This window comes from Polyodon spathula, chromosome 20 (genome assembly GCF_017654505.1).
Source record: "Polyodon spathula isolate WHYD16114869_AA chromosome 20, ASM1765450v1, whole genome shotgun sequence".
NCBI classification, from domain to species: Eukaryota; Metazoa; Chordata; class Actinopteri; order Acipenseriformes; family Polyodontidae; genus Polyodon; species Polyodon spathula.
Genome location: NC_054553.1, coordinates 1,211,900 through 1,239,002, shown reverse-complemented (window position 1 = coordinate 1,239,002; position 27,103 = coordinate 1,211,900). Strand labels below are relative to the sequence as shown.

At 38.7% G+C, this 27,103-nt stretch overlaps 1 protein-coding gene across 1 annotated transcript in view; it reads left to right on the top strand.

The window, feature by feature from the left end:
• LOC121295225 (transmembrane protein FAM155B-like) overlaps positions 1-21,776 on the top strand; it is a 58,328-nt gene extending 36,552 nt beyond the window's left edge. The window contains exons 2-3 of the mRNA XM_041219653.1: positions 18,733-18,904; positions 20,961-21,776. Coding sequence (XP_041075587.1) covers positions 18,733-18,904; positions 20,961-21,265 — 477 coding nt within the window. The 3' untranslated portion in view covers positions 21,266-21,776. The remainder of the gene's footprint in view (positions 1-18,732; positions 18,905-20,960) is intronic.
• Positions 21,777-27,103: the final 5,327 nt, after the last annotated feature.

Genomic DNA, 27,103 nt, shown 5'->3' with positions numbered 1-27,103 from the left:
ATGTAAACTCAAGCCTCAAAACACATTGAGGAAATTCAAGATCTAGTCTGCACACCTAGTATTAAGATAGCATTAAATCAAGTAATGCGCCTGTATATAGAATATTGTGTGGGGTGCAAGCGGATATCTACTCCATGAGAGGTCAGATGCCATGGACTGTAGAGGGAATGCTATATATATCTCACATAACTATTTGGATCCTGCATTTGCACAGTTGTTAAGTTACAGAATGATGTGCAAGTCTTGTACAATCATAGACAACCTTTGACCTATTAAATAGCCACCTGGGTTATTTACCTGTACTGGTGTCAGGCTCTGCAGGTAATCAGCTGTCATCCGGGGTCAATGAGAAGGGAGGTTAATCAATATCTGGTGACATCTATACACAGAACCACACTGAGTCTTGGATAAGCTATGATGGCAGAGGAGTGCTGAGTGAAAGAGCTTTCCTTGAGGTATTGATCTCTGTAATGCTCACCCCAGTTGCTGTGTCTATTTATTAATGATGGTCTATTCAGTTCAGATATAAAACTGGTAAAAAAAGTCTTAAATGCATAAACTTTTTCAAAGTGGGTTTCCGTCTTCTTCTTTTCTCTAACACCCCATTTTTGAGTCAGTTAGTTTCCTGATGAAGTAACTGGTGTCAAGCCATGCAGCTGTGCAATACATTGCTCAAGATTCTTCTCTGAGATGGGACTGATAGATATTTTAAGCAATCGCTTCCTTTTCTTTTCCCTGAGCAGTCTTGTACTTCCTCATTTGTGTTATCTTCCACTCTTTTTTTTTCTGTTGATCCCATTTCCTCAATAACCAGGCTTGGGCCCAGTTGCTATGGTGATAATTACCAGAACCCAGCTTTTAATTAGAATGAAGTATTTCATTACCACTGGGCCGACCTCCCCTATCAGATGATTAGCCTAAGCAATGAGGACTGTTGAATTGAATTACGGTGAAATGGGTGCCAGTGAGGTTTTTTTTTTTATTATTATTATTTTGTAGCATTATTGTCCCAGTTGTTGTGACTTTGTCCCTGTTTAGTGATTGTCTCTTCAGTTAATGTATTTATTATCAACTATCAAGAGTCTTATAAAGAGTTAGGGTTATGTAAGAGGGTAAATATCTCTGGGTATTGGAGTAATAGTTCCAATGATCTTCTGACTCTAAGCAGCATATCATATACATACACACCACCTGCTGGATACCTTAACACATTACACGTGCATCTCTTCCTATATAAAGAAATATATAGGAGTACTACACTAAAAGCCAGCATTATGCTGCAGAGAGCTGTAGTCTCGATTGTGAAATTTGGAAGCTCAGCATACAAGAGAAGGCATTTCAGTACTTAATAGCAGCAGGCTGGGAGGCTCTGAGTCTCCTTGGTAATTTGGTTAGTTGGCTTCCTCTGGGGATGCAGATGAAGACAGGATCTCTGCTGGTCTTTTTTTTATCGCTGAGTGGCTTTTGCTTTGCCTTCTCTGTGGCTATGTCTCTTCTCAAAGATGGATGGGTGTCTGTGAGGGAGACAGAGCTACAAAACACTCATCTTGCAAGATACAAAAAATGGGTAGTTACCCTTTGTAATGTAGGCTGATTCAATTTAATGTAGGGTGATGCTATTTAATGTAGGGTGGGGCTCTTCAGCTGTAAGGCTATTGTTTAGTGCTGTGGTTGTTTCAGCATTAATGCAGCATTATGAGCCCGTGTCTTACAATAAATTAAAAGATTCAGAGCCTTTCACACCCTGGAGCTGTCGTGATTGAGAGATGAACTGGAATCGGTAGCTCTATTAACTACAGTAGTATCTCATTCCTTTCAAAACAGAAATCTCTTTGACCAGACTCCTCTGGGACAACTTAAAGCAGTTGTTATAATCTGAGGATTACACAGTTGAAGCCTTCATTAAAATGGATCGAAACTCTCCTCTAGCCATCTTAATCATGTTGGGATTGTGTGGTCTTCAGATCTGTGCTAGTAAAAGAGGGGCTGGCTTTGTTGCAGTCTGACCAACTGTGTTACTGACAAGATGTGGAGAGAGCCCTGACACTGCCCTGGAGAGAGACTGCACCGGGCGTAGATGCATCTCCAATGCTGTGTAAGCCTTGGCATTCTGGGAAGCAGTGACAATGATTAATTCACTTATTGTAGCTGAACTGTGGGTACTGTCCAGCAGGTCTCATCTAAAATTCTGGTTTACTATAATCATGGTCTAAAGTCTTGTTTCATGAAGTCACTTTATCAAGCTGCAGAGCGCTCAACACATTGTCCTGTGAGGCATGTCAGGATTAGTGCAAGGTCTTTGTGCCCCACCACACTCCTCATCTCACTGGGATGCTCATCCAGTGTATTATTATTATAAAATAGCAATGAACTGCATGTAATTCAGTCATCTCCAAGCTTTTTGCACCTGGAAGCCGAAGGGAGCTGGTTGCGGAGTTTGTCTTGAATTACTAAAAGCCCAGAACAAGCAGGTGGCGTTGATAAAAGGAAGAGCCTGATTCATTCGAGAGCACAGCTCCTGGTAATGCAGTAATCATGGCATCCCTAGCAGTGTCTTTTTGGCAGCGCTCCAATAACAAGTTCAGCTGATGAGGAGTGTTCTAATGGCAATTCTGTGCTGTATCTCCTCCTACTCGTGTGTAATTAACAGCTTCCTGGTTAACAATTAAGAGAAATACCAGGAACTCAAGCAGGAAAGTTAATATGCTTCTGCTATTTCCTGGGGTAATCAGTGCATTGTTCATACTGTATATCCTTTCTATCTAATTCTGTACTGAAAACAAAAGCAAGCCTGGTGCATCTCATCTACCATCAGGCCAGAATAAGCAGCAAAAAGAACTACTTTCCACCTGCAGAAAAATATAAAACCTAAAGCACCAATAATAAATAATAATAATAATAATAATAATAATAATAATAATAATAGCTACATTTAAATACACATTCTATTTCATATCTTCAATCACCTGTCACGTCTGATTTTCTTGAATAATGGATTGGATCTTTAGCAAAGGCTCAGTGTCTGATTATTCCTCTGTGTTGGGTGTTATTGCTGTAATAATCTTGTTTTGAGCTTAATTTTTTTTTAAGTTTATTGGGAAATTGGGAAAGCTTTTACAATATTATTTAACTACACAAAATATATAGAAAAAAATGTATAACATAACTTACAATCATTCTGCTAAACCTGGCGTTTGACCAAATATCTACAACTTTTAGGCAGCTTAGCAAATATAGAATATGCAGTCATCTGGCCAGGTCCGGGTCCCTGAGCTGCTTTAGTTGTTTGGTTAAACACCTTCATTGACCTTTAACATCTATACATGTTTTAATCAAGACAATGAAACACGCACACCCTTATAAAAGTTTATAAAAGTCTGCACGCTATTTTTTTTTTGTACTTTTCCCATGATTATATTATGCGTTTACCATAGTTTCAGCTTGTTTGCCATGATTTGTAATGTGCTTTACCATATCTCTCTGTGCTTTTACAATGCTTACCTATGCTTTACCATGCTTTCACTGTGCTTTATTACTTTGCAGTGTTTTTACTATGGGATGATTCATTCATGTATTAATAAATACTGCCTACTGAAGTATAAGCCACTGATAAACTTTACACTCCAATACCTTTAGCAGGCTGTGATGCAAGGCTTCTATACAGACCAAGGCACTGTCAGCCCAGCAGTGTTTTACTAGTGAGCGGGGGCCCCAGAAGGATGCCAGAACGATCCATAAAAGTGAAATGGCATATCGTGATATCCTCACTAATTAAACTATGTTTGAAAGGCGGTGGTGGAGTTACAGAAAGTCTTTGTTCAGTAAAGCTTACACACACGTACAGCACATAATTGAAACCTGGAGGATGCCCCCAGGGCTCCACATTATAAAAAAAGACACCTTAACTGGAGAAAGCCCTGCATCTAAGTAAGATATGAGCAGCATTATTACTGTCACCGACTGGAGGGACACCGCGGATTAGCGATTGGCTTCTGTAATGGACGTGCTTTCCAATGTAACCTTCAAGAGATAAAGCAATGTTCAAATGGAAAGGTCATCCTGCCCATGTAAAGAACCTTTATTTGCCTGACAGAAAGATCTGTTTATTAATTAATGTGTGTTTAAGATTGTTTACTTGAGCAACCCTTGACATTACAAATATGATTTTTTTTTTAATTCCGTACTGGGTCAATATTTTCTTGTAAAGCCTCCACGCACACCAGTTTCTTCTGGGCTATTTGGTTTGATTTGTGAAGGGCTGGTGGGGAGGAATGCGTGGTATAAATATGCCTGGGTGACACTATTGACTTCTCACACACCCACAGGGATTTCACGAGCCATTGCCTTTACTTTGGACCAGTAAAGAAATCACAGTAAAACGAAACAGAATGAAAGCACATACAGGAAGCAGCTAGTAGAGACAATCACATGCTTCCTAACTGCTGCTTGTACTGTGGGGACTTGAAGATAGTTAGTGCCCTCCTCAGTCCCCAGAAGAAAAGTTTCTATAAAAAAACATGTCCCAACCCAAGTGCACTGACTTTTTATTAAAACACATGTGCAATTAACCTGGTTTTCTCTGCTTAAAAGCCTAGTTGCTGTTGCCTTGTTAGAAACGAGTGTTCACTCACCCTAGTGATATATCCAGGGGAACTCCTAACTCCCAAGATAATTTCTCAGCACTCAAATTAAAAGCACTAATTTAACAGAAAAAAAAGCTGTTAAGAGAGCAACAGCTAGTCTAGTTATTAGGGAAACTCTGTAGATATACACAGTGTATACATTGTGGTCACATTCATTTCAGGTGACATTTTAGATAGGTGGAAACATATAGGAATATTCATGCTAATAATGAAGGGAATACAGTATAATGTATGAGTTTGATTTGCAATCATAGTTGGCCAACAAATGCAGGGTAGAAAAGTAATCTAGCACTCCATATTGTGATTACAGAACGCAGCAGGCATTGGAAAAAATGGAATATAAAGGAGGATCAAAACAGTATTAAGAGAGATATAGATGTAAACCCTCAGTATGAGCAGGACACTGAGGAGACAGCCTATATTATGTTTCCATACATTTTACCCAGTTATCAGTCCGCCCCTGAATCAGTACATAAATAACTAGCATGAAACAAACTTTCAAACCAGCTCATACTCAATTAAAATTTCCTGCACAAAAAAATAAATAAATAAAAAACTAGACGGAATTGAAGAAAGCAGCTGCCCTGTGAAATGATGTGTCAGAAGCAATGCATCTTATTGAATATTTTAAACAGGTAGGTATGAAGGCATTAGGTGAGATGTAATAGATGTCAGGCTAATAAAAGCTAGACGGGAGCTCTGACTCGCTGACAGGCTCACTAAGGTGCAACTGTCAGCTTTCCTAGACTGGTGTTTATGTAGGTCTGTCCATCCATCTGTTCACCGGGTGCACAATAAATATCATAGGGGCTTGGTAGAGACTGCTTGCATGGCAATGCGGGTCTTAGAAGAGGCTCCTGGAGTCGTTTAATTACAGAAAGAAGTTTATTCAGCAGCAGAGGCCGGAGGTGTAGCAGGGCAGGAGCGAGAGAAAAGTATGACACAGATGTACCTGCAAATTGACATTAAATCCCACAGACCCGCAATAGTCATCGCTCAACCTGCAGAATACAACTTGTATACAGAATCACTGTTTGGGTGATAAAAAAACAACACTGAAGTTTGTCCTCATCAACATAGGATTGTATGTCCATTCCTTTCATTGATGTGTTCATGATTCAAGTCGCAAATTATATCATTTTAAGTGAACCAATGTTGTTGTTTTCTTTATCTTTTATCGATTCAAAATGTGATTGAAATAATTAAGTCAGATTAATCATTGTCCAAAATAATCATTGCCCCGGCACAGTAAAGTTTGCTGTAAACATTCCTATTGAGGAAACTTGGGACCTATGAGACACATTATTGCATTCCTGGCTTATATGTGTCTGAATCGGATTCAGGTCAGTGTGGGAACACATAACACAAGGCTGTTATGATTGCAAGCGAATGTGAGCGACAGTGCTGCGCACCACTCGAGTGCAGACAGGAAGGCTGCAGGGGTGTAGAGAGAGATGCAAGTCTAGCTGTCTGTCTCCTGCAAGTCCCTATTAATGAAGACTTGCATGCTATGTTTAGTAATGTTCAGATGTGTTGTATAGACAGTATGTGTATGAGAGTCTTACAGATTATATTACTTCATCTCATGCCAGTTTGTGAGTTCAATCTGGTTCTTGGAATACAAGAACTGTTCTAATGACTGGCATTGTTTCTTTAACAGTCACTAAATTGACTGTTGCATTGGGAAGAGTGCCATCGGTGGCCAACAACTGTATCTGCAGTTTCTTCGTTTTAACCACTGCACTACCTTGTCGTCAAAAGTTGTAATAGCGGCAAAGATCACCCTATCTTCATCTTCCTGTTTGTACTGTATATATTGTGTATGTCCTGTTTCTGCACATATATGTCTACTGCATGTTTACAGTCTGGCTAGCAGCCAGGCAATCGTGAGCTGTTATACCGATTTAAAAAATACAAATTAAGCAATTCATTTAACGATTTCCAACAGTTAGCTCAAACAGTCAGTCTAAAAGTCAGGGCAATAAAGACGATTCACAGCTGTTTTTCCCCTGTTTGAGGGCACCAAGCATTTAGAGACATTGGCCAATAAACAAATAGCTATGAAAACATCACAAATAATATCTTTGTTTATTGGGTGCCAGCGCCTATGAACCGGATTCTTATGTGCCTGGTATTTCCTGTGCCAGAAGCATCTACAAAGCTATGAAGTGGGCTTAGTAGTATTATTTATTACTCAGTGAATGGAGCTGCAACTCTACAGCTCTACAGCTCAACCCTACTGAAGGCTACTAAGCAGTAGCACTGTATTACACAGCCTGCTGCGCTCTCCACGCTAGCTTTCATCTTGCAGGGAGGCTTATGTTGTAGCAATAGATGTTCTGCCTCAACGTATTTGTTCATTTACAGCACTCCACCATTTGCACCTTTTTTTTCCCTGCAAGAATAAACAGTTAGAAAGCTAAATAACAAAAGAAACAAATGATTTATTGTGCTTTTTAAAATGTATTTTATGTATAATGTACTTTAGGATGCTTTTAGCTGCCTGTTCTAGGCAACTGCTACTGTACTGTGCAATGGATTAAAAGCCCTTTCCCAATATTGTCCCCTATACTGTCTGGACTGAAGTGAGTGAGCTAATGTGCAGTAACATCACTTGGTTTCCTTCTGAAATGGGTAGCATAGCACAGTGGCAGCTGGATCCCTTTCCTCCTGGCCTGCTGTAGTGACATGAAAGACGTGGGCTGTAATGACTGATCATCTGTTTGAAAACACTGCAAGCCTACCTTTCATTACAGTGCTGGTAAATCTTTAACAGATTAATGAGGTAATGATGTATGCTCACAGTGCTGTGAAAGACGTCTCATTTCTGCAGAGCTGGGGTTAGCCATGCTTGAGCTACAAGAGATTCCAAGAGAGTCACACATTGAACCAAAGATCATTTTTCACATCAAGTGAGGTTCAAAGAGTGATAGTGTTTCATGCCACCACACTGTGTCTTTTGTTAACATGCAAGATGCAACACCACTATAATCTAACCCTAAACCCTCTGGCATAGCGTCACAACTTTACATAAAGTGGCTGTCACATCGATAGTACATTGTAAAGCACCAATGTGCAGTTACAGTGTGGCTAGGAGGACTTGCTAAGTGTTATTTATAATGCATACAAAGATATTTAAGGCTTATCTTTCACTAAATGTGTATCTTAACCTACCCCTCTAAAACCCCTGAACCTAACACATGATTATATGTAAGAACCTGGGCAATCCTTAAGAACATGGCCAGTCTTCCTCTTTCATTCAGAATGTCAGAATCCACAGGATGATTCAGAATGTCAGAATCCACAGAATGCTTCAGAATGTTAGAATGCACATCCTAACTCTGACAGTCCACCAGGTCTAGATCTTGCAATGTCTGCACATTGATTGGGTTTCACTGGGTGTACACAATAAACGCTTGTGGTGATGTAAAATGGTCTGATTAAAACAGACAAGGACTGAACAAAACTCGACTTTCTGACAGCGTATCCCACATCTTTGTTTGACATCTTTTTTTCTAGACTGTAACTAAAGCGTTGCATGTTCTGCTGAAATAATGAATCGCAGGGATTTGCCAGAGAGGATAACCTTTTGCCTTGTTAAAGGTAGTGAATTATAGGTCCTGCAAGGTGTGAAATTCCAAGGGATTACATTACCCCCTTGCATGGCAAAATCACCACAATAATCCAAATTTCACCTCTTCCCAGCTCTTACTGACAGATTTCTTTAATATAGTCATGCCGCTGAATCTGTTACCTATGGAAATAGCTGTAAAAAAATGGATGGCTGCTTGCCCTTGGCTGGGGCATTCTGTGAAATGAAAGAGTACAAAGGATAATACTCTAACATTACATTGTGTTTTGAATCTACCTTAGCTTATTTACTCCTGTAGACACTTGTGATTAGGAGTGTCCCTGTAGAGCATCCCTTCGTATATGTGGGCAATTGTCTGTTTGTGACATTTCCTGGTGAGCTCATCCAAAAAACAAAGGGTTAATGATCCACCCCCAATACAAGATTTCTAGAGACTCCCTGTGAAATTCTATCCCTAAATGCACGGCAGTTTGTTTGAAAAAGTACATTAGGCTACGATGCCACCATTAAAAGGTAAAATGTATCAAATAGAAGTCTAGTAGACAAGTATATAGTAATACACAGATTAAAGAACTGACTTAGTTTGTCCATCTAATCAATCAAAGAGGGGTGTTATAGTTATGGAAGAATTGCCATCATCAAATAAAGTTGTTAGCTGAAATGCAGGGCTGATCCTCAAGCCTCAGGACACTCTGAATTAAGTCAAGTGTGTTGTTGCTTATGGCTGTTAAAAAATATATATATATAAATAAAAAAACCTACATAAAAATCAATTCCAGTGTTTTAATTTTGAAATGCTGGAGGCTACGAAAAAAACATTTCAAAAACTTTTTAAAAAGTCATTTCTTTAAAAGTAGGAACTGACCTACATTACAGCAGCAGCCTAAATGGCCCAGTTTTCCACCTGCGTTAGACTCAGAGCAATCATCAAGCTTGCCAGCAATGCCTCCCAATTTACTCTGAAGAATAGCAATGCCAACTGTCTTGCAAAGCACAATGTCATTTGCTCAGCCTGGTGGTTTTATCACGAGCTCACATGTTTTAAACGGCCAGCACCAAAGCAGATGCAATATTGCAGCACCGCGTGCTAATAGAGCACATTTATTTCACCTGGCCTGTCCAACGAGATCTAAAGGGATTAGGTGGCAGACAAGAATTTGTCTTGTAGAAAGCATTTTCAAATCCCCACAGCATCCAGCTGTGGTGAGGTGCGCTAGTATTAATAGTGTCATAAAATACATGCTTTCAAAACCTGCAATGCTCAAATAGGGAAAAACTCAAGAGGACTTATAAAGTTTATATACAGCATGCATAAAGACAGCTGCTTTTCAAAGTTACTGTGCAACGCGTTCGTTTATTACTGGTTTGCTAGTACAAGTAACCGCACAAAACACCCCAAGCACTTCCACTTCTAATCAAACGCTAGTGGTAAAGATAACTTATTATGCTGCTTTCATTCAACCATTGTAGCTGATCTCTTGCCATCCTGAGTAAATGCATTATTATTGAAGATGATTAGGTAAGGGAGGGTTTATTTAGAATATGTATGGCTATGTGTTCTCATCTCTTTTCACAAATTTCAAAAGGAACTGTTGAAGCTACCATATTAAAACAGCATAGTACATACTGCTTACTTACTATAAAAGTGAGGGGACACAAAGTATCCTGTATGTAAAAACTGCTGCTTAGTGTTTCGTCTTGTGAGTGAGAGGCCCGTCCCGCAGCTGTAAGTGTGCCACGCATTAGGAGCATTCATCACTGCTGTCACAGGCCGGCGGCCCAGCTTCCTGATAGCTCTCACATTGGAGGCAAAGCGTCTGGCCCGAGGTCGCCTGTCGAAAGACTAACTCTCAGTGCAACCATTTTCACAAGCCAAGGTGACAGTTTAATACACATGAATAAGTGCTGTGAATGGGATATCAAAGAGGGGGGAGGGCGGGGTTGAGGGGGTCACGCCATTTGTGAGAGATGCTGTGACCAAATGCTGGAGAGGTTTTTATTGTTTTATTTTCTTTATTTTATTTTTAATTTATGGTTGGACTAATCAACGTACGGGGTCAGGAAACATGTAGCCAATAAACAACTTATTACACAGTTTCAGATTGTTTGGTTTTCATTTTAATGTCGCTTTTGAGATAATGATGATTTCAAGGAGGAATTAGCTGTGAGAATCCGGCCCCTACTCCAGATACTGGGAGTTAACTGTTAGCAGCCGATCTCTGTTAAATGATAAGACTCGCTGTGCAGTTTGTGAGCGGGCTGGTTGTTTGTTCTCTGGTCAGTGTGCTGTATTTAAAAATGTTTTCCTGCACATATGTTCACTGTAAATACAAAGTGCTGTTTTGTAATAGCAGGCAGATGGTAACCAAAGCACCCTCTCCTTGTCTTTTATTAAACTCCTACACCAGGTCATTTGATTGGAAGCTAAGCAGCTGCTAGTTTGAAAACAACAAACCAGTGTCTCTTCACAGCACATGGGTACCTGTGAAAGTTCGGGTAACCCTTTGCAGTCAGGCTCGGACATTTCTTGCAGTGTAGTGGAAGACTAGGGGTTCAATTCTCAAACATATTCACTCCAAATCATCATTAGCACAATTTATATCTGAAAGGAAAAAAACACCATTGCAATTCTAAAATGAATTGGAAAAGACCACTTACAAGTTCCTAAGTTAAAAGTCTCAGTTCTTTATATCTGGTTTGGTAACTTTATTGGTTTGTTTGTTTATATATATATATATATATATATATATATATATATATATATATATATATATATATATATATATATATATATATATATATATATATTTGCTAATGATGATTTGGAGTAAATCGCTTTGAGAATGTATCACCTTTTCTTGAAAATACAGTTTTAAGCATAGTGTATGATCACAGAATAGATTGTTTTAATTGTTTTAGTATACTGCACTAGATAAATCGACATTGCTTGTTGATCCACCAGAATAAAGACCTGCAGAATATGTGCAAATCATTAAAAACAAAAATTGATATGCGCAAATCTGGAACAAGTGACATGTCTTTTTTTTCTATGAGCTAGCGTTTCTAAATGACTGCAACAATGGCAAAACAGACAGGAAGTATGTACACTCTTGTATTACCAGGGACTACATCCATCAGCTAAAGAATTAGGGGTGATTTTAGAAACATGAAACCATTGTGAAATCTGCTGGGACAAAGCCAGAAAACCCTTGAGAATTTCGAACAGTGCTGTCTTAAAGAGCACGATATGAGATACAAGTTCTGCCAGTTAACCAGGGCTGGACATTTCTACAAGTTTCGACTATGCATAATAACATTGTAATTATGTGTAAGTACCCTTGTATTTACTAGGTAACTACTATATAAATACACAGTAATTATGGACACTTAATGTAACATGTTACCAAAATAAGGTAAAGGTTATTACTAATACTTTAGTAGTGCAGTTATTGGACATAAACAGCTATAATGTAATGTGTACAAGGCAATAATAATAATAATAATAATAATAATAATAATAATAATAATAATAATAATAATAATAATAATAATAATTAGTCATTTAGCAGACACTTTTATTGAAACGACTTACAGAGACAAGGGATTGCAGAGTCACTTATAATAGGACCTCGGTCTCATCCGAAGGTCAAATAGCTGTATAATTGTCCCTAGCTCATAAAAATTATACTTCTTCATCCAGCTGCCTACAGTGCCTATGAATTGCAAATCCATGGGGCTGACAGGCAGTAATAAATGTCTCACCACAAGAGGGATTGCTGTTTCGCTGCTGTGTCATTTCTATGTGGGAATTCTGACCTCTGTTGGTTTCAGATGGTAAAACAGTGAGCAATGAGCTCATCCAAAAGCATGCATTAGCCCAGAATTCATATCCAAAGCGTTCCATTTGAGGAACTGACATCTTTGGTGATGCATATGATAAAGGGTATGTGGTGATCACAACGGTGCCTGGTACACATCAATGCAAATCAAGTGGCACCATTTGCTTTGCATTAGTTCTGATGAGGCAGGGAGTACAGAAACTGCAGATACAAGACTGGTTTGGGCATGTGTCAGAATGCTATTGATTTACAAGTGTTAGTGTTGAGTGCACTAAATTGGCACAGCAACAATATAATGCATATAATATGAAAAGTGTTTGCATTTTTACAGTTTGCATAAATAAAACATTGGGATGTTTATTATTTGGATTACACTGGTTGATTCCTGTCTCTTTAATCATGTTGATTACGATGGAAAGCCAAAGTGGTGTAAAGAGAGTTTGAATCAATGCAGCTCCAGCCAGAGATGCTCTCATGGGAAGCTGAGCCAGATGGCTGCAGTTTCCATTTCCCCATATTAAGCTGAGTTGAGAATGCACCTTCCCATAAGTTAAACATCCAGGTGTGCAAGACGCATGATATGAAAGCGAGTATAACTTGAGGAAAAGGAACATTTAAAACAGGTGTACACAATTAAATAAGTCATGCCTTGTTGTTACAGTGAAGTAGATCAGAATGTCAAGTATACTTTGCCTTTGCCAGGCTTTGTTAAGTGGTTTTCAGATTGATTCTGCTGATAGGTAAAAGCACCATGTTCTTGGTGGAGTTCTGACAGCTTTCTTTAAGGATCTCAGTATTTGCATTAATGAAGAATTGTCTCTCATCCAAAGTTACCATCAGTCGGATAGTATATATATAATTTTACTTTCATAAATCTTATTTTGAATTAAAAGAATATATATATATATATATATTATATATATTATATATATATATATATATATATATAATATATATATATAATTTAATAAAGAAAGATTTATGAAAGTTATTTTTCTGTTTTCAGACCAAGCAAGTAAAATCTTTTGACAGCACAACAATCACATAAATAAACTGCCCTCAGGTATTTCCAGGCTTCTTGAGAAGGCGTTTAAGTTTAAATTCAATGTGAGGGTGATTGTTGTTGATTCTGTGCACTAAAGTCAGGACTGACTTGCACCAGACCTACAGGTGGTGATTCACTGCTCCAGACCTGCAATGTATTACAGGGTTAAACAGCACAGCACGTCTTCTTTCCAATAATGTACGCTTGTTTACGGTTAACTGATGTATTGACTTTTGATTAACATGTGCCAGACAAGGAGTGGTTTATTGAGACCACATTTTATTTTTTAAATCATGCAGGAATTTATCCAGGACAGTTAATACCTAATTTCTCCTTTGAACAGTTTCACAGGATCATTAATTCCCACAGTATAGACAGAAAGTTGGTTTAAAGTCCAGAAGCACAACATGCTCTAGCAATATGTAGGGGTATGAGCTGAGTTCTTAGCAGGGGTCGGGGCATTTCAAACTCAGGGTAGAGCAGTATTTAAAATGTTTTCCTGTTCTGAATTAACTTTTAAAAAGTCAAGAGAGAAGAAATTTTAAGCAGCATAATACAAGTTCAGACAGGAAACTCATTTATTGAAGCTTGGCCTTGCCTTTAGAGATACCCCTTGCAGATACGTGGAGAGGCTACCTGCCCTCCTCCTTAGATGAAGCCAAAAAAACTCCTTGCAGATCATTGGATGTGTTGTTTATCGAAAGGCAAAAAAGATTCTAGCTATTCGACTGGCGATTTGTTCTGGTGTTGGAAGAGCCTAAAATATGCTTCGTGATTTGATCTGCGGTTAAAGCGAGTTCCCTGAACCACGGCTTTGCCTAACGGGAAAGAAAACAGATTTTAAAGCATTGGTTATCCCTCCTTTGAAACAGCTTTACAATCCTGAGAGTCAGGATTGATTGGCAGGGGATCCTCTCGGGGTACTGATGCACTGGGAAATGAGAGTGTATCTTTAGCAGCCTATCAGTCAGTGGAGTTAAATACCGGTGGAGGAGTTCAAATCTGTGGATGTCAACATAAAGCAACTTTGAGAGAGAGAGAGCTCTCCCAGGACCAGCAGGGGTTGTGAAAGAGCATCGCTGATTGCTGATGTTTCTGTATTTGTACCTGTGATTATTAGTTGGTTATTTAGAATAAAGTGTTTTTTGTAAAATGTACTTTGGACCAGCTGAATATTACTGAGGTTAGTGTGGATGACAGAGAGAGGTGGAGTTTGGTGCGTCAGACCAGAGCCAGGAAATAAACGACAGAGAGAGGTGGAGTTTGGTGGAGCTGAGCGAATCCTCTCGCTCAGCATTTAATGAATGAACAGACAGACAGAAAATAAACGGTTGTAACAAACAAAAACAGGACACGGCAAATTCGCCAAAATAAACAGACAAACAAAACGGACAAACAAAACACGGTGAGCAGATATTATACTACTACCATTATTTATTATTATTATTATTATTATTATTATTATTATTATTATATTATTATTATTATTATTTTATTATTATTACCTCCGTCTCCAATCCCGTTCTCCACTCACCGAACACACAACCCTGACTGAGTGAAAACACCCTGCTTTTATGCAGCTGTACCGAGACTCGACTGCTAATCAATCATTCAATTGGAGTCGCGGTACAGCTGCACGTGAATTAATAAAGTGCAATTCCCCGTGCTCACATATTATTACTTTTTACTTGCACGTGAAGTGCTGTGCAATCCTCGTGCCTAAATACAAATATACATTTTAAACACTCGTGTTACACAGACCCATTTATAACCCGTGTACCAATGACTATACACCAACATTAACACACAACATATAATACACACAGGGGCGGGCACTTTGCCACAATGACCCACTAAAAAAACATGTGGTACATATTTTCCAAATGGCTGAATAGCTAATTTATGAGGTTATTTCTTAGTTACAAACTAGTAATGCTATTCAGATTAAGTGTAATCAACAAGAAACATAAATTACACAATGGATCTGTGATCAAAGTTGAATGTTTTGACTTCAAAAGCCTTTCATAAAGCACAGACTGTTTTATTATTTATGAGGGTCTAATAATTTCAGCGCTGTCACTGACATGCAAGCTGGACAGACAAAAGACACACGTTAGCCGCATGTGGGAGGGAATGGATTTTGCTTTTCTTCCATTTCCCATTTTTGGCGTTAAGATTTCTGAAAGCTCTGTTGTCTTGATGTGTCTCCTCAGTTCAAAGTGTTCAAGTAATATGGAAACGCATTGATAAGCTCTAGGTCTTACCACTATGCATGGGAATGCGAAAAAAAAAAACATGCTGTTTCTTGCCTCTTTAGCTCCAAAAGTATTCAGTTCAAGCAGAAAGTAGTATCTAGTATCTCAGTGCACATTATAATACATTGAATTAACACTGGATTGTGTAGTGCACAACTCTAGAGATATACACAAAGCAATGCATATGGCATTATACAGTTTCACATTAATTGAGATCTTCAAAAACCCTCCACCCCTCCATCATGCTTCAAAGGACCATGTTTTCTAGCAGCAGTAATCCAGATCAAAGTAGTTTCAGCATTTTAAAACAGTACATGGGTCTCTGACAGGCCAGCGATAGCCTTGTACTGACTGATGTAGAATATGCACTATCAATTTTAACTTCAAAAGAGAAACACTTGTTGGAGAGTCTTTATAGTTTACTTGTTCTAGAGTACTGCTTTTATTTGGACTGTGGGTTTCAAAGCTTCAGTGCAGTGTTAGAGGAAGCCAAGATCAATTACAAAGACAATTACAGATTAGTGTATGTAAAGAGGATCAATAGTGTAGCAGCTGGGGTTTTCAGTACTAGTATTTACTCCATGCTAGTGGATACATAAAGCATTGTAGAGCATCATTTCTATCTTTCTGTAGGAGGAGCATTTCTTTTTTTAGATGTTATGAAAGTGAAATGTGACATCAGACCTCCCTTCAAAACGCCTTCATCACGCAATAATACTGTCATAATGAATAAGGCAATACAATATGGACCTGCCAGTATAGTACAGTATGTGACCAAAACCAAACATTTTTGTTTGCTACAAGCATACAATTTCTATTCTAAACAAAGCATTCTGAGCAGGATACTGCACGGAGCTCCGTAGAACTATTCCAAACAAAGCAAGTTAAATAAAATGAACTGAACCTAAAATCTAAATATTTTATTTTTTCAATGCAAATAGTGCTATTTGAGGTAGTACCCTTACTAGTATGCTGGTTTCTTGAAGCGCACTTGTGGTTAAGTGAATCACAGTCATGGTTTGTAATGGTTGACAGTGGGATGCTAAACATTGTCAGCAGGCTGCTCTGTGGGCTGTCACATTGCTGTGCAATTAGGAGTGGGTATAGTGTAACAAGACCCTTGGGTCCACATGGTCAAAATAACACACTGATTAGAGGAGGCAGCTTCTATTCCAGTTCCTTTAAAACGGGGATCGATTTAAAAGAAGCAGCAGAGATGACAGTGTCGTTTGTCATGAGAACCCAGCAATGCAAGTGCACATGAAGCTGCTGGGTGTCCTCTCTGATTTATATTAACTAAGCTGCATCTGCATGTTGTCTGGATGAACCCCCAGAGGTATTGTTTGGTGTATGTGTCTTGATCAATGATTTCCCCTAATGCTGACACTTCAACTGAGGGATAGCATGCACTGCAGCTGGCTCAATATACCAACGCCGGGGTGTACTGGGCAGTGATGTGTGATGCACTGCTGCTACAGATCTGGACCCCTGCTTGTGTGAAATGAGGTGAAAAGTTATATAGCCTTAAAGCAGAAAGAGTGCATTGCTCAAGTTGCTTGGGTGAGCTGTTTTACAGGTGCAGCCGTTCCAGTGCAGTAAAAGCCATGTTCCTCTAATTACTCTCTAATTACTGTGTATTTGCATTGTAACTTAGTAAATGCATGTGCACTTACACATCATTGCAATGTTATTATGCATAGTTACAATGTATCTAATGTGTAAATCTTTTTGTACGATAAAACCCTAACCCTAACCCTTTGCTGTTATAATTGTGATTAAGTACATTGTAACTATGCACAATAACACTGTAATTGAGCCTTTTTCTTAAGGCCAGCAGTGAAAATGTGAAAAATGACTAGCCCTGTGAGTAGTGGAAATCAAGCCATTATTTCTGAGATTGAGTACAAGGCAATCAGGGGGTAAGCCATCTCTCCTTGCAAGTGCATTCATGATGCTGCCTTAAAACTTAGCATCAGTGAATTGAGTTGCACTGGGCAATGAAGCACTACAGAAGACATGATGAATGTAATGGTGAGATGATAAGCCTAACTGACAGCGTTGCCATGACAGCAGCCATCTGAAGTGAAATAGTTGTCATCCTGCTGCATGATTGAAACTGTGCCTAACTATCAAAGATCCTTTTTACAGGGCTGTTTTTCAAAGGCTGCTACTTGTTTTAAACAGATCCCATACGCTTGTGTAGTGTAAACAGTTGTGAAATTTGTATCAAGTTTTTTTTATTTTATATTTTTTATTATTTTATGATTACAGTCTGAAAAGTCTGTGTGATTCTAGAAGTCTATGACAAATGTTTGGATAATTTTCAAGCCAGTTATTGTGCCCATCATGTAGTGTGACAGACAGACAGATGGACGGACAGGACCAGTGCATAGGGAGGCACATTTTGAATAAGGACTGTTTTTTGTGTTTAGTGGTGATTATACCCATAAACTGACACACACAAAAAGCAGTGTAATAATACCAGACAGAACCTGCTACTCTAACTGAATGTACAAAGCATGGTGCGCACACTTTTCAATATGATGCAGTTGTGTTTTAAAATGGACAGAGAAGAGCAATTGATTGATCTTCTGAGATCCACAGTACAAGATTAGTTCTCAGAATGAATAAAACAGCGACACAGCTAAATTCTATTTATTTTTTTACATGTTAATGAAGAACTCCAATGTCAACCTTCATCTTATGGAAATTTTAGTATCCTGCCGGTTTGAGAAAGTATTGTAACACAGAGTAGCCAAGGGGAAATTAGCATGACTTCAAAGGAAACCTCATATCTTAATGAAGCAGAGGAATGCTGGCTGAAATTCTTTGAGAATGTAAGAAGAAAATCCATCATCTGCTAATAAGCTTTACTGCAACAGTGTGAGGTGAACTGCAGTGTAGTGGCACAGCCAGTGTTAGATAGTGTCAGAAATCCACTAGCAGGATATTCCCTGCCAGCAACTGACACAGTCACGCTCATCAAGGTAATAACCCCTACATCTGAAGCAGCTTTTTAAAATAGTCTCTTTGTAGAAAATGGTGCAGTCCTGTGACAATAGTCCATTAGGGTCTGGGCAGACTTATTAAGTAAAGATTCCCTGAACAGACCATCAAAATGTTTAAATTTCACGTTTAGTATGCCATAGAGAAACGCTGGAACAATAAAACAGCATTAACCAGTGAAGCAAGTGAGGTAGTGTACATTTCTGTTAAGGCTGAAGTGTATGTGGGTGTCGTGTTCAGAACAACTCGTTCTGTTATGATGAAACTTGGTATTGGCAGTGCAAGTTCTTCAGGGTAATTGGGCCAGTGAAGGTTTGATCATGTAAATTGGCTTCTTCTTTTTTTCCTCCAGGCAGTCTACAAAGCATGGTTGTGTGCAGAGTATTTCAATGCCACCCAGAGCCAGTGCCACAACAGAATTCCCTGCAAGCAATACTGCCTGGAAGTCCAGACCAGTTGTCCATTTGTGTTACCAGACAATGATGACCTTATCTATGGTGGACTATCAAGTTTCATCTGTACAGGTGAGTGAAGAGACCACAGCGATGGTGGGGATTCTACGGCGGATGAAAGGGGTTAACCTCATTACAGGGTTCACTCAATAGAAAATCTTTGCCGACAGAATAATTGGTAACCAGGGGCCGATTGAGAAGAAGCCTACTTTTACATCAGAGATAATTAAAAAACTTTCTGTGATACACTTTCAAGGGAATTAGTCCCGTGCCAAGGGATGAGTGGGTCTGGTGGTGGTCTCATTCCTTGAAAAATCACCTCCAGAGTACAAATTAATAACCATTGCATCGTGTGGTCGAGGAGTGCTAAGTGAAGTCAATAAGGAATGACAGTGCAGGCTGATTCATCAGTGAGTATGTCCAAGAGGCTGGGGGCAGGAGACACAATGGAAGGGCAATGAGAAACCCTGGAGTGTGATTGTCCCTATGCGCCATGAGACCTTGAATAGCTCTCCTTATATGTCTCTCTGAATTCCCCCTGTGCTATCTACCTTCAAAGACTGCCGAATGAAGATGAGACCTTAATTCCCAACTGAAAGCACCTATTTCTCAGCAGTAGCTTTTACCATCGTCGTTAGTTCAAAGAGTAGCAATCTTATTTGACTCTATTAAAGCAGAGTGACTCTGTCTTAAGCACGTGTAAAATATTTATTATAAAACAGCGCCCCCTCATTTATTTTTTCACTTGCGTACGCTCCTGTGAAGTAGTGAAGGGACTTAAAACAGAACAAAACAGAATACATCAAATTTGTGAATTATCATTTAAAAGAATTGCTTTCTTGTCTTCATAGCAAGGGTGAGCCAGGTCAGCACTTGGAAATGTGAGTTACAAGGAAAGTCAAGTGCTGCAGAAAATGCCATTAGTGGCTCAGAGCTCATCCGGTTCCAGATAAGCACTGGGAGCCCTTTGCATGAGGAGAGCTGTCTTTCAGATCAGGAGCTGAAGCAGCTTTCTGTCTGGCCAATCCCAGGATATGAAACGTTGCATCTCGGTTTATCTAGCACTCCATCCTGCTTACTTATCTTAAAAAAATATAAGGCTACTATAAAAGGAACATCTAAATGAATACAACTGTAAATCAGATTTGTTTTTGTTTGTTTTTTAGATTATTCTAGCTAAAAAATGATTGAAAATAGACAATTAGGAAGTGAGCTTCTAAAGTCCTAAAACCGTGACCGATGTTTGTTTCAATTTTCAGATAGCCATTCTCTGTGTAACAAATTTTTTTTTTTTTTTTTTGTTCCTGGGTAGTAAGTGTTATTTCCTAATTGCTTATGCCTCAAAAGTATAGAAAATGGCTATTATTCCCCACAAACTTTGCTTTTGTGACCAGGACAGTGATATTTCAGTATAATTTACAGTATAATTGTAAATCTCGAAAAACTGCTCGCTTCTAAATCTTTTGTAGTCATTTTTGTATTACTTTAGTATAAATACATGTTAATTTGGATTCATATGTTGTTTTTTTCTGACTTTATGTGAACGAAAAGACACACATTTGCCCATTTTCCCATTGGAAATAGTGATATTTTGAAATATCACTGTCCTGGTCACAAAAGCAAAGTTTGTGGGGAATAATAGCCATTTTCTATACTTTTGAGGCATAAGCAATTAGGAAATAACACTTACTACCCAGGAACAAAAAATTGTGTTACATAGTGTTAGTGATCGACACAAGCACCAGAGAAATGTGCTGCTTTGTATGTTTTGTTGACTGCGTGATTCGCTGACAGAGATTCACCTCCGGGGGCTATGAAGGAGAACAAAGTGAACTGATTCATTTTTCAATACATCCTTCTGGTTGTTTTTGTTGCTGTCAAGAACAATCATTCATTATAGGCCATAAAAAGAGGTCTGTTGTTTATGGGAGAAATTAACTGGGAGAAATTAACAAGACACATGCACGGGACAAAAGATGAACTGAAGTTGCTTTTTTAGACCCTATACAGCATGTAGCAGCAACGATAAGCCCAATGTCTTGTTTCAAAAACCTGTCTTGTTTAACACCCATTCCTCACTACTGCTGTCCATCACAGTAACCATTGGTTTCTCTTATCTGTGCAATAGGGCTACTAGAAGACCACTTAACTAATGCAGAACCAGAATGTTGTGATGTCAGATGGAGCTCCTGTGGTCCACCATTGGACGGTGTCTACAACGCGTCTACCAAACTCATGGACTCCAGCACGCATCGCCATCGGTCTTCTCTACCTGTATCAGCAGCCTCGCGGCTGTGCAACAGCAGACTTAAACTGTGTGTGCTGGTCTTGATCCTCCTGCACACCGTCGTCACTTTTTCTACAATACAGAACAATGGAGTCGGCTTGGAGGCTCTTACCACCATGGAGGACAGCTCAACAAGAGAGGAGTGAAATTGAACACCCTCACCCCGCCCCAGACAGAAACGAAACTCAAACGAAACGGAAAACAGGAAGTGTTTATTTTCAAAAGGAGGCACGCGGTGTTCCTTAATTTAAACAAAGGCATGACAACAAAGAGAGAGAGAGAGAGAACAGGGCCACATGGAAACAAAAAGAACAGAACTAGGTAAAGCTTGTTTCTTCTGTGCACCTTGATGACTATTCTTTCCCAACAAGGTAAAAAGCAATGTCAGGAGAAGGGTTTGATGCACGTGGCCTTTTATCAACTCCATCATGCTGTGTGGAGATGACAGGTTGGAGCAGAAATAGGGGGATCATTTTTTATCTTTATATACACATCAAAAGATAATAATGATAATAATTAGACCTAGATATTCTGGCAATCAAACTGAACCTCTAAGTGGATTTAAAGTGTAATGACCGGTCATAAGAAATCAGTAAGTGTAGCAATCCAATATAGAAAATTTTAGCAACACAATGAAATATGGGCTTTTGTGCACTCAAGAACATGGCAAGATATCTCAGCCTATATAGTATTTTCTGTTTTTTTTTTTTTTTTTAATTTTAAATACTTAATTGTTTGAAGATTTCACTGTATGTAATTTGGGTAAATTGAAATGCAATCCATGGAAATATATTTCCTCCAAAAACCAAATAGACCCAATGTTAAAGACTGACGGGTTTTTGCGTACTAAATGCAGACTTTTGCAAATGCTTTTGAAATCAGCACCATTGATTCCATGTATTTGAGTTGTAGCACTTCTAGCTTTGTGCTCAAATGAAAAGCAAGGTCATTAACTGTGAGATAGTGAATGTTCACTTTGTAATAAATAATGAAAGATAAAGCAGCTGCAATCATCCCTGGTGAACACACATACAGGGTTGTCGCTTTTGACAGGCCACCTACAAGCTGGTCATAAATTGTGGTCTCATTTTCAAGTGCTTGGGTGACAGCTACATTGTGGGAGTGATTACATTTTCAATATGCACTTCTTAGTTGAAGGGGTGCTCTGCCCAGCTTTACTGTGATTACGACTACAGCAGGAGGGCATGTTGTGGATACAATCACTTCCATAATGTGGGGACTAACTGGGGTGCTTGATCAGCATGCAAAAAGGAACCGACTGCAGCTCCCTCATGAAACTGTGGAGAGAGATGAAGTTAGCAAAGCAGCTTCCAGTCCCTTGCTAACAATACAATGCTGTGCGGCAGTTACAGTTAAAATAACAATAGAAATCCAGTGTGGTAAATGTGACTATATTTCCAAGGACTGTCTAAGCATCTTTCTAATAGTAAGAGACCAGGCAGACCTGAAAAAAAAAAGTAGTTACATAGTAAATACATGTGTACTTGCACAGAATTCCAATGTACCTAACAAGTAAATCTTTTTTTTTTTTAATTAATTATTTTTATTAGAAATTTAGTAGTCACCAATTGATTTGTACCCCACTTTTCTCCCAATTTGAAATAGAAAATTATTATTATTTTAGGCTCAGTTCACCGCTAACACCCCCGTGCTGACTAGGCAGCGGCAAAGACAAACACATGCTGTTCTCCGAAACTTGCGCCATCAGCCGACCGCTTCTTTTCACTCTGCAGGCCTGCCATGCAGCCACCTCAGAGCTACAGTGTCGGAGGCGCTGGCCAGACTACAGGGGTCGCTGGTACGTGGTGAGCCGAGGACACCCAACCGGGCTCAGCTCGGCCAATTGTGCGCTGCCCTTTTCGTCCGCAGTTGGCAGTGGAATAGCCTGGACTCGATCTTATCAGATGCGCCACTTGGGAGCCCAACGTGTAAATCTTTTCACACAACATATGCAAGTACACAATTGTATCAGAAAAGGGTTAGGATTAGGGTTATATTGTGCAAAAAGATTTACACATTAAGTTTGCATTGTAACTATGCATAATAACATTGTAACTATGTGTAAGTAGATAGGTATATACTAAGTAACTGATACGTGAATACACAGTAATTAGAGACACTTAATTTACAGTGTGACCAAAAAAATAATAACAAGCTTCATGTGGCAACCCAGCAAACCTGTCAGGCAATAACAGAAGGAAAACAGTTAACACATTGATAAAACTGTACTGTGCTCTGGCAAATATTCTGTGATTTGAGTTATCTAGGTCATTCTTGTAGAATTATCCATGCAGGGTTGGAATTGACCTGCTGTAGTATGCAGGTTCCAAGTTTTTTTCTTCCATCACAGGAAGCAAAGGTTTTTAGTTGTATATTGAATTAACCCCCAGGGCCCTAATGTAAGTCTATATGCTGCATTCACTGTGAGGAACTAAGCTGGATTGGTGCCTTGGCAAAGATTGTTGTACAGCTTGCATAGTACAAAAGCATATTGCAAAACACAATCCTACATTTCTTCAGTTCTTTATTTTATTTTATTTTTATTTGGCCATGTGTTATTAGGGCATGGTGTTGTTAAACATACTGCAAGCTAAAACATTTTAAGATAAGCTGCTCTCACGTGACTCGACTTTTTACTTTTACTGCTTTATCTGTCTTTAACCGAAAACTGTGTTTTGATTTAGAGGGTCTAAATTAAAACAAAAACAAACAAACAAAAAAGTATAATTGTATTTCTTTGTTCTAATTACAGTTGTGTTGATATGTTTGTGTATATTTTTAATATCAAATATTGCTTGCTTATAAATCAAAACGAGAAATACCGGCTAACTTGTTTAGGAGAAAACAGTAAAGAAATGAAAAGGGAAAGAACGTACACTTACATGCTGAATACAGTAATTACATATCCTTTCTCTTGAAAAAAACTGACCAGCGTAGATTGCTCCAATAGGTCATCTTTGAATTAACATTATCTTTGAATCAGTCAACCGTGGTCTGTGTTTTCACTGAGAGACTAACACACTTGACACTGGAGAAAGTTCACTGCCAGTCAGTACTGACATCGTTGTATCCGGGTCCATCCTTTACGATCATTCCAATAGGGCTAATTTGCATTGAAACAAATCGGTTCTTGCTGTTCGAATCGCTGAACGGGTGTTCGTTATAAGAAGGGTTCGTCAGAATGAAGTTAGCCTGTATATATTTTATTTCATTAAAAAAATAAATAAATAAATAAATAAATAAAAGTATATGATTGTTTAAAACTTTGCGCAAATGATGAAATGAGAGTACTTTTAAATTTAAGAAATATATATTAAAACCACATAATTTATACAAAAATACTGTTCTGTTACATAGCTGTATATAACATCTATAAAATTATATATATAAAAAGAGAGATATGAAGAGAGATGGTTGAGCAAACCGCAGCCCATATAACATGATACATTATAGAAATTATGAAAAGGCTGTTAAATATAGTTTTGTTGTCATCAGATTTAAAAATATATATATTATATGTTTTCCAGAATTAAATTTATTTATGCATACATGGATGTACATAGTTGCACGCTATGGCTTGAGAAAGATTTCTCTGACCCACTAATGAAATAAAGTCCACAGATATAACTAATACTTAAACTAATTCCTAGTGCAGGAAAGGAGAAACACTTCTCAAGATACCTCAGTTTTAAGGGAACAAAATGTGTTTGAATCAGAGCTGCTGAGTTGTTTCATTACAACAACAATCACACTGTATTATTTGTAGCCGGATTATATCATTGGTCTACTGCCACACATTTCTCTTGTACTAAAACTGTTCAGTTTCATATAAGAAAATAAACAAACACATCAAAAAAGAGGGCTACATTTGTTTCCGGTTTACATTGCTTAGTACTATTGCAGAAACTGGGTGATTGTCATCTGTCTGTTATAATAATCTTTGGAGCGGTTTGTTGTAAAAAGACTATAAAGAAAAATGATCCCTCTGTCTAGTTTCCCCCATGTCAGCTGCTCCATGTGTCAGGATTATTGTACATGCTAGTTAAAGACCCTGAAGTCTGGTTACTTACTCTTTTTGCATTTTTAATATGTAGGTAAACCCTGCTTGAAATCTACTGCCTGGAAACCATTTACATTGTGGCTAGGGTTAGGGTTGGGGTTAGAGTAAGGGTTAGGGTCAGAGTAAGGGTTAGGGCTAGGGTTGGGGTTGGGGTTGGGGTTAGGGTTAGGGTTAGAGTAAGGGTTAGGGTTAGGGTTAGGGTTAGGGTTAGGGTTAGGGTTAGAGTTAGGGTTAGGGTTAGGGTTAGGGTTAGGGTTAGGGTTAGGGTTAGGGTAAGGGTTAGGGTTAGGGTTAAGGTTAGGGTTGGGGTTAGGGTTAGGGTTAGGGTTAGGGATGGGGTTAGGGTTAGGGTTAGGGTTAGGGTTAGGGTTAGGGTTAGGGTTAGGGTTGGGGTTAGGGTTAGGGTTGGGGTTAGGGTTAGGGTTAGGGTTAGGGTTGGGGTTAGGGTTGTGTTTAGGTCAGGATTGCAAGTAGCATAAAACAGGTGAAGGGTTATGATTTGGATCTTTTGAATCCCATTGTGATGGGGTTAGGGTTGGAGTTATGGTTAGGGTTAGGGTGAGGGTTAGAGCAAGGGTTGGGGTTAGGGTTGGGTTTAGGTCAGGATTGCAAGTAGCATAAAACAGGTGAAGGGTTATGATTTGGATCTTTTGAATCCCATTGTTCGAATTTGGCTAGGTACAGGCCTAGATATTTTGGTATTCAGGTACTTGAGCTGCTAGGGTATACTGTCCCCATAACAGAAAAAAATAGGTGTTTCTTTTAGTTTTATTGGTCCTGAAACGAACCTCCCCAGATTTATAATTTCTGCCATTTAGAGTCTGAAAACAAGGCTATCACAAAGTTAGAAAGCGAACCGAAGAGTGCTTACTGGACTGATGGTTTTTACCAATCAAGCACGTTGAGAGCCATGGCAGGAGATTGAACAATAAAATTCAGACTGCTACCTATTTATAGTTTTAATTCAAAGCTACGATTTTTTAGGGGGGTGTTCTGTTCTGCGGGTGTGTGTGTGTGTGTGTGCATATATATATATCTATATATTATATATATATATATATATATATATATATTATATATATATATACCGACTTATCGAGTTTTCTGACCCATTATAAAAACTCTCAAAAGATCTGGGATATTTGAGAGCAGTGGATAATGATATGAGATGCTCATCCAATACAGATAAGAAATTTTTAAAAGACCTACACACCACTGGTGTCAAGCATATCGTTATTTTTTTTTATTTATTTTTTTTAAGTGGGAGGTGCTAAAACATTGTAGGCTGTTATGTTTTACAGTGTCAAAAATCTTGTTGTTTTGTTTGCTTTTTCAATATTAATCTATATTGATTATTAGCTTGATTCCTGCATTTATGAGAATGTATTTTTCATGTCATTATTCAATCCTTTCCTGGTTCCATTTCCACAAAACACTTCCCATGATGCTTTTTCTTTTCATTCAGTCTCTCTCTCTCTCTCTCTCTCTCTCTCTCTCTCTCTCTCTCTCTCTCTCTCTCTCTCATCTTCTCCCACAAAAGATTACACAGATGAAGAATACAGACCTAGCTAACTCAGATAAGAATCCTCTTTGCAGTAGGGTATTACTGTGACTCCCCACTCCCTCAGTGGCTGTTCACAGTCTAAGGTTATTTAATCTTTGGGTTTTGGATGCTGTGACAGACTTTATCTTTTATATGACAGTAATGTGATATGTCTTTGATTGCCTATACTGTCAGGCACCGGATCTTAGCCACAAACAATAAAAAGACAGATTCCAAAGGTGCATTAAAAGGCACTTGGAACCAGTACAATCTGTGGGGCTGTGAAGGTAATTAGCATGAAGAGGCAATGTGACTTTGTTTTAACAAAGATACAGCCAGTGCCAGCTTGAACGCTTCAGC